The sequence below is a fragment of the Sapajus apella genome, unplaced genomic scaffold, assembly GCF_009761245.1.
Source record: "Sapajus apella isolate SASKATOON/1434 unplaced genomic scaffold, GSC_monkey_1.0 scaffold108, whole genome shotgun sequence".
NCBI classification, from domain to species: Eukaryota; Metazoa; Chordata; class Mammalia; order Primates; family Cebidae; genus Sapajus; species Sapajus apella.
The window spans coordinates 3,271,408-3,284,566 of NW_022437048.1; the positions used below are offsets into that span (position 1 = coordinate 3,271,408).

General features: G+C 37.7%; 1 protein-coding gene across 1 annotated transcript in view; it reads right to left on the reverse strand.

Moving 5' to 3' along the window:
• TMPRSS11D (transmembrane serine protease 11D) overlaps positions 1-13,159 on the reverse strand; it is a 58,022-nt gene that overhangs the window by 19,964 nt on the left and 24,899 nt on the right. Inside the window, exons 4-5 of the mRNA XM_032259303.1 lie at positions 9,089-9,207; positions 1,648-1,715 (exon numbers count right to left, since the gene is read on the reverse strand). Of these exons, the coding sequence (XP_032115194.1) occupies positions 1,648-1,715; positions 9,089-9,207 (187 nt within the window). The remainder of the gene's footprint in view (positions 1-1,647; positions 1,716-9,088; positions 9,208-13,159) is intronic.

The following is a 13,159-nucleotide window of genomic DNA, read 5'->3' on the forward strand; positions in this document are numbered from 1 at the left end:
GTGAAATTGAAAATGCAATAAATGGGTTACACAGAATACAAATCAAAGCTGAAGGGAAATTAGTTATCTAAAAGAGATGAAGAAATTATACAGAATCTAACACAGATAAAAGATAAAATAGAGGTTGAGAGACATGATAAATTTCCATGTATACCTAAAGCAATGCTAAAAAGGAGCCCCGAAAAAAATAAAGAAGCAGTTATACTGGAAGAGATCATGAGTATTATCCATGCAATGGTATCAAGTAGATGGCTGCATATATTCATGTCTAGAGACAAGAGGACTGGCCTTGAGTTACAACTTTGAGAGCACTCAGCATATGGGTGGCAGTGAAGACCAATGAAAAAGAGAGTGTGACCTGAGAAGATGAGAGGCCTAAAGCACAGCCTGATGTTCAACAGCATTTGAGGAATAGAGAAATAGGAGGTAGTAAAGGAAATCAAGAAGGAGTAGCTAGGGAGGTAAGGGGAGAATCAGAGTGTATAAGGCCATACAAACCAAGGGATAACCCTATTTCAAGGAGTGACAGGCCAGCAGTACCAGATACTCTTGAAGGGTCCAAGAATAGGACTGATGTGGTTTCTTTGGATTTTGTTATGTGGATGTCATGGATGGATTGACAAAAGCATTTTATATTTTGTGGTGGTATTGAAGCCAGGTTGCAGAGGATTGAGTGATAAGTGGGAATTGGACAAAGGAGAGAAAATGCAGAAGGCTCATGTAGTCCTACAGGTTTTCAGGGCTTACCCACTTTTGAGCATTAGTGGCTGATATAGATACTCAAAAGAAAGTACTAAGTGAATATGCACTGAATCGACTGAAAGTTGTTTTGGAAAATACCCTTCTCGTGGACTCTTCTTATCTCTTTAGCTCTTCAAAACTTACTTGATCAGGCCTCCATGCTCTGGATACTTACTAGGTGACTCTCCAGAGAATGACATCTTGTGATGCTAGTATTGGAGAAGGAATTAGTATAATTCCTCTTCTACCAAAGAACTTTTGCTAATTGTTTGAAGGATAGAGCAATGTGGTCATTTGAGACATTTGAAGGAGAGTTAGTTAAGGTGACTGTTTCAGGTGGAAAGGCTGGTTTCATCACATCATATTTAACTAAGGCAGGAATGGCAAATAACTAGCATGCATGCTGCTACTTCTCCTAGTATTAATTTATGATAGACATGCCTTGGATATGGCCATAATGCCCTTTTATTATAGCACATTGGGCAGATTAAAAAAAAAAAGCCACTTTTGCTGTTGGTCATGGTGTTTTTATCTTGGATGGATATGCCCAAATCACAGCATTGTACAACTCAAGGAGGGACTGTTTACATAAATTGCACTGTGAGTGATATCCACTGGAGCTTTACAATAGGATGGCCTTGTTACTGTACCTTCACCCCAAACTCTTTCTCTGCCCTTTCTTCTTCCTTCCACTAAGAATAGATGTAATATGATTATTTACATTAGTAGCTAAATAGATCGTATGTTTGACATTTTTGGTATTGTTTTTTAAGCTGACTAAAATACTGTTTTCATAACATTGCAATAAATTATCTGAACATATAATTTACTATTCATTCTGTGACAAAAAATCAAATATGCCACATTGTGTCTATACTTAAATATTTTTTATATAGTTCCACTCACCTCAGTTTGACAACATGAGCTCTGATGAACTGATTTCTTAAATTTGATTCTTTGAATGTTTTAGTAATCTGTAGAAATAAAATGGGGGAAACTCTCTGTAATTACAGTTCTTCTCCTTCCTCTCAACCTTGCAACCGACACATGTTAATGTAGAGTAGAAAACTAAATTTTCACTTTAGTTCAACCCAATTCTATCGCAAAACACATGAGATGATTTGGGCAGGTTCTGCAAGCTTTCGATGGAGTGCCTATTCATTCCTGTGTCTGTTACACAGAGATGATGCTGGACAGGATGTGTTTTTGCTAGAAATCATTTTAAACACATCAAATGTTTTACTCTGAGGGGTTAAGTTATATGACTTGGTGGCTGTTACTAAGGGCTTGGGGCAGGAGTTATGCCAGCATGAGGGAAGTCCACTGAGACAACTCAAAATGTGTGATCCCCCAAAATAATGGATGAAACCTGATTAAACTGGACTAAAATGAGTAGCAATGGAAAACTTGAAGAGAATAGGAGAAGAAAGCAAAGGGCAGGTTTTTAAATTTTTTTTGTCATTTCTTTCTGATTCATACCTAAGCATCAGAGACTTTTTTTAGCATCAGTTGGTCATTTCTTTTTTAATTTTTTAAGAAATTGAGTCTCACCATGTTGTCCAGGTTCAAGTACTACTCCTGTCTCCGCCTCCTCAATAACTGAGACTACAGGTGCCCACCACCACATCTGGCTAATTATAAATTATATGCATGTAATAATACTGTGCTATTAACAACATACGTTATAAAATATTTATAAAATTAGAAATTAAAAAGACAGTTATAAAATAAATACTTAGGTATTTTATTTTTTAATAATAATATTTTTGGTATTATAGTATAACTGGATAGAATTTATAATTTTTGAACATAGTCATAAAATGGTTCAAAGGTCTGATTCTAAGTTTAATTTCAATACTTGATTTTAAGAACTGAAAAAGTTTCCACATAATTGCCTGGCCCCACATGCATGAAGTTTATCATTGGCAGAATTCATTATTTCATGACACTAAGTTGTCAGTCTCACTCATCATGCAAATATTTGTTGAAATTAAGCAAATTAATTTCCATTTTCCATGATGTCAATTGGTTGTCCTTGCAAACCAATTGAAAGTTGTTGTGTTTTATATATTTTTAAAGAAATGTGTACAAAATCTATTAAACATTATAGTTAATTATTTCTCCCAAATTTTTATGTGTTCATGTCGGAGGACTTTTACAGATAACATACTTTATATGATTTTCAGCAAGACAAAACAAGGAAAACCCAGTCACCTAATGATGGACATACTGCTAAACATATTTTCAGTCTTCTCTCTGTCGCATGAATTTTATCTAAGAAGTGAATTTTGTTTTTTGAGATGGAGTCTCGCCCTGTCACCCAGACTGGAGTGCAATGGGTGACCTTGTCTCACTGCAGCCTCCGCCTCCTGGGTTCAAGCAATTCTCTTGCCTCAGCCTCCCAAGTAGCTGAGATTATAGACACCCACCAACATGTCTGGTTAATTTTTGTAGAGATGGAGTTTCACCATGTTGGCCAGGCTGATCTTGAACTCCTGACCTCAGGTGATCCTCCTACCTTGGCCTCCCAAAGTGCTGGGATTACAGGCTTGAGCCACCACACCTGGCCTTAAAAAGTGATTTTCTGATACATAGACCTTGAAGGAAAAGGTTGTGTGTGTTTGTTGAAATGTTACTCCTGATGGCAACGGAGAGTTTTAATGACTCAGTTGATCCCAGGTATGAATCCTGATTGAAGTCTTCTGTTTTATTTGGAGAAAACCCTTTAAGTAGAATGCATTCATAGTTTTGATACATGTACTTATTTCTAAATGGCCTCATTTATTTACTTATTCAACAACTGTTTTTGAACATCTCTTGTGTACCACCCCACTTTCTGTCAGGTATTGGAATACAACAATGGATAGAAAACCGTAATCTGGCCATCATGAGCTTACATCTAATGGATAGAAATGGGAACTAATCAAATCATCATTCACAATTAAATAAAACTATAACTGTGAAAAGTGCAACAATACTGTAGAGGGACCTGAGCCCATTAATGATATTGTAGAGATTTCTCAAAGGAAATGCTTATTGAGCTGAGATTTTCAGGAAGAATCAGACGTAGCTGGTTAAAGAGGAAGGAAACAAATCCTTGGTGGAATGAATGGTACATGCACAGTTCTGAGGTGGGAAGAAACAGGCTGTGCTTAAGTAATGAAAGAAGGTCAGTGCAACTGCGCTGTGGAGACCAAGCAGGCTAGGGTGACAGAAAAGTCCACAGCATGCCGGTCTTTGCACTGGGAGCATTTGGTCTTTATCATAAACACTGGGAAGCCACAAAAGTGTTTTAAACAAGAGGATAATATAGTCAGATCTGCAATATGAGAACAATCTCTCTTGCTGCATGTAGATAATCACTTTTAGAGAAAAATAATGCAAATGAACAGATTAGTTTTGTTGCTATTTTGGTACCCTGGGGTAGAGGCGATGGCTTGAATAGTCATGGCAGCAATGAATATGGAGAAAGGTGAATAAATTTGAAGGAAATACAGGGGATAAAATGAACAGCGGCTGGCAATGGATTGGATATTTGGAATGATAGTAGAATTTTCAGGATGAATTATAGGTTTCTCATTTGGATAATTAATAAATGGTATTGTTATTAATAGGGATAGATGTTGGTAGAAAGCTAGGATGGTGTGGGGATATCATGAGTTTGATTTTGAGAGATAATATATTTGAGTTGTTTTGAAACAGCCATGTAAGGATTTCGAGCTGGCAACTAGAGTGCCCAAGAACAGCCTGGGCTGGAAATATAGTGAATCATTGGTGTATAAGTAGAGGTTGAAGTAATGAGCATGTATGGGATCATAGGAGAGGTCGGCATAAGCCAAAGCCTTGAGGTATTTCAACATTTAATGGCAGTGTAGAGGAGGGTGAGCCTGTAAAGAACACAGAGAAGTAATGACCAGTGAGGCAGACTGAGAAAAACAGGTGAATGAGTGGCATGAGTATCTCTCATTAAAATCACACAATCATAGACTTTTTATATGAGACTGTACTATGCAAATTATCTAGTCCAATTATTTTCTTTTACTTATGAATGACAAGTGAATTGCTAAATAAAATAGAAGATTCTGAGACTATTCCAATGCTCATCCAGTGTTATCATTTTGTCTATGGGATGATAATATTATACATGTTATCTTAAAAAATGATATGATCCTTGGATTTTGAGTCAAGAGACCCTGGTTTGAATTCTGGTTATACCACTTTCCAGCTCAATGGCCTTTGATGTGTTTCTTAATCTCACAACCTTTACTTACCAGTCTATACACATGATTTATTACTTTTTATGGCTGTTGTGAAATAAAGGTTAGATAATACATGTGAAAATGCTTTGTAAACCATAAAGCACTATATTAGAGTACTATTTATATAACATTTTAAATGTTCAAACTGTTTCTACAAAAGGATACATATGTAAGATTAACTAGGGAAGTCATGCATCAGAAGAATTTTGAGGAAATCTTGAAATACTAAGTATATTGTCAAGCCACAGTACTCTAAATGTCCCGGTAATGGTGCAGGCAAAGATTAATTACAGAAAGAGATTAGAGTACAGAAAAAAAGACAAGGAAAAATTTACTGTATGATAAAGGTGACATGACAAATCAACTGCACTATTTAACATATGTAGTGTTTAATAGTGTGTTAAATAGGTGTTTAGAAGGTGGCCCCTCAGATACCAAATCTGCTGGTGCATTAACTTTGACTTCTCTAAATTTCTGTTGTTCACATGCCACCAGTCTATGGTATTTTGTTGTAGCAGCCTGAACAGATGAAAACAGCAACTGACAATAAACTTTGTGTGGGGAAAAAAAGGGTCCTGAGTTAGGAATAGATATAAACTCCTGGGAGTTGAAGGAAGTCCCAGGGATGCTAAGGCTCCTGCAGAGGGAGGAAGTCCCCTGCCAGAAGCTGACACCCCAGGGAAGTGCAGCAGCAAGGACTCAGTGCCAGCTCTGGTGGGGTGACAATCCAGAAGAGAAGAAGGGTTTCTGTGTACTTGGACAGGTGGACCCCCAGGTCTGCATGGTTAGGATCTGCCTCCAAGGGGACTTGTGCAGTGTCAGTATGCGTGTGTGCACTTGCATGTGTGCCTTCATTAGTCTTTAAATCCCAACCAATCAATCTTACATTTCACTCCCTTTCTCCACCATGCCTGACATTTTTAGCATTCAGCCCTAAAAAGCCCAAACCCCAGTTTCACCATTTTGTAGTACTTTACAACTTCAACAGCTGCACACACACTCATTCATTATTTACAGCTCAATAGATCTTACTTTACCCATGTGGCAAGTGAAGAAAAAGCCTGTGAGACTTCGAGTGACTTGCCTGGAAGTGGAGGAAATCAAACTAGTCCTTTGACTACTTGCCCAGGGCCATTTTTGCTGCCCCAGAGCAAACGTTTACACACAGGCTGAGGGCTTTGGAAATGTACTGCAGAGGGAGCTGGTGCTGTCCTGGCATTGACTCAGTTCCCTGCTATTGTATGTGTACGGGAAGATGCACTGGTTTTAATGGAGATCTACTGCAGCCATTCCATCCTCTATGCACATTCACTTAAGTGGCGGGTCCAGTGTCACGATTCAAGATAAGTTGCATCAATAAAGCTTCATTACTTAAACCAACAAGCGGTTCAGAAAATACACTCACAAACAACTGGGGATCCTGATCTCTAGGAATAATAAATTTCACCCATCTCCCAATTCTGGACTGCACTTGTATGTAAAGGCAGGAAATGGCTGAGAGACAGCTCTGCAGAGAGAAGCTAGGACAAAAAATATCAAAAGATCTCATCTTCCCAGAGCCAATGGTGATTTGCTGTCCTCTGCTGAGGGAGGGGCACCTCCTAGCCTTGCCTAGACTGTAAATCTGAAGTGGTTGGGCTGGGAACATGGCTGAGGGGAGGTTCGTTAGAGATTGTTCATTTTGTGTCTTTATTGCTGGCTCCAGCCTCCATCTTTCTCTGAGGTGGTCTAGGCATCCATTCCTTTGCCCACTGAATCACTCTGCTGAGATGTCCACAGTGAACTTTTGTCTCCCTGAACAATCTGCTTTCATTTTGGTTTCCTCTTCTAGCCAATGGCACCACCATCTACCCACATTAGACATTTCTGTGTCAGTGTTAACCTGTCACCTCTCATCCTGTCTTGTAGTCCGTTGCCAAGTTTTGTGGATCCTACCTTAAACCCATCCTTTCCTCCCTATTCCCTGGCAGCACTCCTAGTGCCTGGTGTGTCTCTGGTTTGGCCCTTGTGGGTGCTGCTCTGCTGCACTCCCGCCCACCTTTGGACTCTACTTCCACTCACACCATCAAGGAGGTGGGGCAACTCATACCCAATGGTGGAGGATGAATGCTTAGGGCCCATCTCCTGCCCCCTGCCTCCGGCCCCCTTCAGTCTTCTGTGGCAACAGCTGCAGTTTGACTCTGTCTCTGCCCAATGCTGCTTCCTTGTCTTCCCGAAGGTGTTGGTTGAAAGAGATACTCCCTGTATGCAAGTCTCGGAGCCTTCTTCCCTGGGAGACTAACCTGTGATACTTGGTGCCTGGATAGTCCTAGGAAGCAAACTAAAATGTAGTTAGAATTGGAAACCCTCCTGCGGTTTCAATAGAGGAGCCTGTCATTGGTGGGAGATGAGCGCTGAAAGCTTTGAGTGGAGCTCCATGGAGCAAAAGGACCAGGCTGCACTGGCAGGCTCATTAAAACACAGATTTCTAGGCTCCAACATCAGAATTTCTGATTTAGTAGGTCTTGGTAAAGCCAAGATTTTGCATTTCTAACAATTTCTAGGTGATGCTAGAGACCATACTTCAAAAACCACTGAGTTAATCTTCATGAGAACCATCACAGCTGGAGGACTGAATCATAAGCTTATTTAACACATTTTTTTCTCTAGAAGCAAGCATCATTGAAAACCAAGTTATGAGAAGACTGCAGGGTGAACAGAGACTAAAGCAAGGAAAGTTAGATATATCATTTAAATGTTGAATGAAATCAGAATGAACAGTTGAATCAGAATGATTTGGGAGGAGAATCTAGGGCAGGAACCAGACTTAAGCATCAGTCCTGCCAAATGTTGTGGATATACAAAAATGGAATGGATATGGAGCTGTCCTCATGGAGCTTAGGCTAACATGAAAAATTAAACCAGTCTAAAATATGTATAATATAAAATATATAGAGGTATATGGCATGAGATCAACATAGATATGATTTTGTGGTGAGGTGACGTGGAAGGAGGATTAATTATATCCAATCATGGAGATCAGAGGGAGTTTTTTATAAAAGATAGCTTTTCAGGTTGGCTATAAGAATAAATAGGGCACACAGTGACTGAAATATGAGCCATGGCATAGACATGAGAAGGTGCTTAGCTAACAAGTTTGAATTATACTTCGTAGGCAAAAAGTCTTAAGCTGGAGGTAACATGAAGGAAACAGGCTATGAGAGATTTGTGTTCAGAAGCGTGTAAATTAGATTAGAAAGAAAAGAGCCAGTACACAGTGAGAACAGTTCGAAGCTGATTGCAGTGGTTCAGAAAAGCACCAATGGATTAAAAACTTGGATTAAGGAATATTCTAGAAAATGTAGAAATGCTGATAAAACTTTATCTTGAGCTCACCAAAGCCAACCCTGCCAGGTGACTTGGTTACATGCTAAAATTTTAGAACCATTGAATTCCTTTATATCCTTAGGATATTTTTTGAAAAGGCAAGGGTAAGTGAGCGACACTGAGACTGGTCAGACCTGACTCTGCAAAGCTAAAGGGCAGCGCCTGGTTTGTGGTGGGTGATATATGAATGTTAAAAGTTCGCTTGTGAGGTTTCCTGGCAGGTAGCCAGAGTGCCTCTTCAAGTTAGAGCCCAAAATTGCTTTGCATATTTCTGTTCGAACTTCCATGTTTATCATTGAACCAAGGTGCAATGTTGTCCAAACTATGTTATTACTGATATGGTAAAACTATCTTTTAACACCTCCTTCCTTGTGTCTTTAGTTGAATAAGGAAGTGGGAAGAGGGCAAAATGAAAAGAATTTAAAAAGACAATGTTGATGTTTAGTTACACAAACTAAAAACTTTCAGTATTCGAAGTCATAAGCAAATAAAATGCATATTTGCTCATGGCCTTTCTAATACATTTTACTCATGACAAAGATGTGAATAAGAACCAGTACCCTAGTAAACTAAATTGATCAAAGCAGAGAGAAACACGTTTCACCATGCAAGGAAGTAAAATTATAGAGCACCTAGCAACTGAATATATTTTACAAAATATTAGGTTTATTATTATATTCATTTCATAATGGAACAAAGAGCAAAGATAAATATTAACTTACCAGAGATTCAATTCTTCCACTCAAAGTCCTGTATTCCTGTGTAGCTGGTGAATTTAGCTGACTATTATATTCAACATTTAGGAGTTCAAAACTGCTTCTGTAAAAATAAGATTTTTGATCTGGAAAAGAAATTAAAAGGCAGGGTTAGTCTTACTTTACTAAGTAGTTGTATCTTTAATTTATTCAGGATAATGGGAGGCTATATTATAGAATTATAAATATTTGCTTTCCTTGAAAGAAAGAAACAGTTCTATGCTTCATATAGGCGTAATTATGATAAAATTATTATTTTTTTCAATTTTTTTTTTTTTGAGACAGAGTTTCGCTCTTGTTACCCAGGCTGGAGTGCAATGGCATGATCTCGGCTCACCGCAACCTCCACCTCCTGGGTTCAGGCAATTCTCCTGCCTCAGCCTCCCGAGTAGCTGGGACTACAGGCACGCGCCACCATGCCCAGCTAATTTTTGTATTTTTAGTAGAGACGGGGTTTCACCATGTTGACCAAGATGGTCTCGATCTCTTGACTTTGTGATCCACCAGCCTCGGCCTCCCAAAGTGCTGGGATTACAGGCCTGAGCCACCGCGCCCGGCCCTATTTTTTTCAATTTTTAAAAAGATTGGCAAAGCAAGAGTGGTGTAGATGTTTAAAAATCAGAGTGGAATTGTTATTTGAGAAATTAAAAATTGTCAGAAATACTGCAATTTTTATTCTTGCTATATTTTAGGGGAGATTTGTGGTGTATGCATTCAGAAAATATTAATGTTTGTATATACTATTATTCATTTATCATTAAGAAAGAACCCAAAGTATGAAACTTTTAAAAATTATTTCAAATAATATTCTTTATAGAATAGGAGTTAGTGATTTGCTATTAGTTTTTCTGGAGTAAGCTAGAAAATAAGTCTTCTGACACGATATCTAACCTAGTAATCCAGTGTAAATTATTTTCATCAAAAGGCACTTTGCAAAATAAAAAACTAGAACAGACCAGTAACAAGTTATAAGACTGAGTCAGTAATAAAATGTCTCCTAGTAAATAAATGTCTGGGACCAATGGCTTTATTACCATTCTACCAAACGTTTAAAGAAGAACTAACACCAATTTCTCTTCAAACTATTCAAAAACATCAAACAGGGGGGAGTTCTCCCCAACTCATTCTATGAAGCCAGTATTACTCTGATAGAAAACCAGACAAGGACACAATAAAAAATACTACAGGCCAGGTGTAGTGGCTTACACCTGTAATCCCAGCACTTTGGGAGGCCAAGGCATGTGGATCATGAGGTCAGGAGTTTGAGACCAGTCTGGCCAACATGAAACCTCATCTCTACTAAAAATACAAAAATTAGCCAGGTGTGGTGGTGGGCACCTGTAATCCCAGCTACTCAGGAGGTTGGTACAAAAGAATTGCTTGAACCCAGGAGGCAGAGCTTGCAGTGAGCCGATATTGTGCCACTGCATGCCAGCCTGGGTAACAGAGCAAGACTCCATCTTGGAAAAAAACAAAAAAACAAAACAAAAACAAACAAACAAAACAACTACAGGTCAATATTACTGATGAACACAGAGGCAAAAATCCTCAACAAAATACTATCAAACTGAATCCAACAGCATCTCAAAAAGATAATATATCACAGCCAACTGGGATTTATCTCAGAGATACAAGAATGGTTCAACATATGCAAATCAATAAACTTAATACATCACATCAACAGAATGAAGACAAAAACCATATGATCATCTCAATAGATGTTCAATAGATTCAATATCCCATCATGACAAAAACTCTAAAAAAACTAGGCATAGAAGAGACATACCTCAACAACATAAAGGCTGACCAACCCACAGCTAACATTTTACCAAATGGAGAAAAGCTGACAGTTCTTCTTCCTCTAAGAACTGAAACAAGACAAGGATGTCCACTTTCATCACTTATTCAACATAGTACTGGAATTCCTAACCAGAGCAATCAGATGAGAGAGAGAGATAAAAAGGCATTCAGATTGGAAAAGAAATTACATATTCAGATTGTTCCTTTTTGCAGATTACATAATTTTATACCCAGAAAAACCTAAAGACTACCAAAAAACTCTTAGATCTGATATACAATTTCAATAAAGTTGCAGGATACAAAATCAACCTACAAAAGTCTGTAGCATTTCTATATGTCAGCAATGAAGTAGCTAAGAAACAAATCAAGAAGGCAATTCCATCTTCTACAAGGAAAACTATAAAACACTTATAAAAGAAATGGAAGAGGACACAAATGGAAAGATATTCCTTGCTCATGGCTTGAAAGAATTGATATAATTTAAATGACTATACTCTTCAAAGCAATCTATAGATTCAATGCAATCCCTATCAAAATACCAACATCATTTTTCACAGAAATAGAAAAAAAAATCCTAAAATTTGTATGAAACAAAAAAAAAAAAAGAGCCCAAATAGCCAAATAGTCAAATCAAACTTGATAAGAAAGAACAAATCTGGAGGAACCACACTACCTGACATCAAACTATACTCCAAGGCTATAGTAACCAAAATAGCATGGTATTGGTATAAAAACAGACACATAGACCAATAAAATAGAATAGAGAGCCCAGAAGGAAATTTATATACAGCCAACTGAGTTTTAACAAAGGTGTTAAGAACATACAATGGGGAAAGCACACTCTCTTCAATAAATAGTACTAGGAAAATTGGATATCCATTTGCAGAAGAATGAAATTGGACCCTTATCTCTCACTATATACAAAAATCAACACAAGATAATTAAATTCTTCAATGTAAGATATAAAACTATGAGAACTATTAGAAAAAAAACAAGGGGAAACACTTCATGTCTTTAGTCTGAGGAAATGACTTATGGCTATGACCTGAAAAGTACAGACAACAAAAACGAAAATAGACAAATGGGAATTAATTAAACTAAAAAGCTTCTGCACAGCAAAAGAAGCAACCAGCAGAGTGGAAAAACAACCTGTTGAATGGGAAAAAATATTTTCCAACTGTTTTTCTGACAAGAGACTAAAACCTAGAATATACAAGGACTCAAACGACTCAACATTAAAAAAAATAAAAATTCTGTTGAGAAGTGGGCAAAGAACATGATGAAAATTTCTCAAAATAAGACATACAAATTGTCAACAGTATATGAAAAGTGCTCAACATTACTAATCATTAGAGAAAATGCAAATCAAAACCACAATGAGATATCTTCTCACCTTAGTTAAGATTACTATTACCCAAAGGACAGAAAATAACAGATGCTGGTGAGAATGGAGAGACAAAAAAATTCTTATATACTGCTGGTGGAAATGCAAATGAGTGCAGCCATTATGGAAAATGGTATGGCGATTTCTCATAAAACTAAAATAGAATTACCATATGATCCAGCAATCCTGCTACTGGTTACTTATCCAAAAGAAAATAAATCAGCATGTCAAAGAGATACTTGTACTTGTGTGTTTATCTCAGCACTGTTCACAATAGCCAAGATGTGGAATCAACCTACATCAAAAAATGAATGGATAAAGAAAATATGATATATATACACACACAAACAATGGAATACTATTTGGCCATAAAAAGAATGATATCCTGCCATTGCAGCAACATGAATGGAACTGGATGTCATTGTGTCAAGTGAAATAAGGCAGGCACAGAAAGACAAAATTAGCTAGGCAAGGTGGTTCATGCCTATAATCGCAGTACTTGGGGAGGCAGAGGTGAGAAGGTCACTTGAATCCAGGAATTTGAGACCAGCCTGGGCAACAAAGTGTGACCCCATCTCTACTACTGAAAAATAAAAAAGAATAAAAAAGAAAGACAAATATGTTCTAACTCATATGTGGGGGCTAAAAAGTTGATCTCATCAGTGTAGAGAGCAGAATGACAGATACTAGAGACTGGGATTGGTAGAGGAGTGTGAGTGTCGGTTACTGTTAACCAACCTCTCTATTGAAGAGAGGTTGGTTAACAGGTATAAACATACAGTTAGATAAACGGTGTAAGTTGTATTGTTTAACAGCAGAGCAGAAGGACAACAGTTAACAATATATTATGTTTT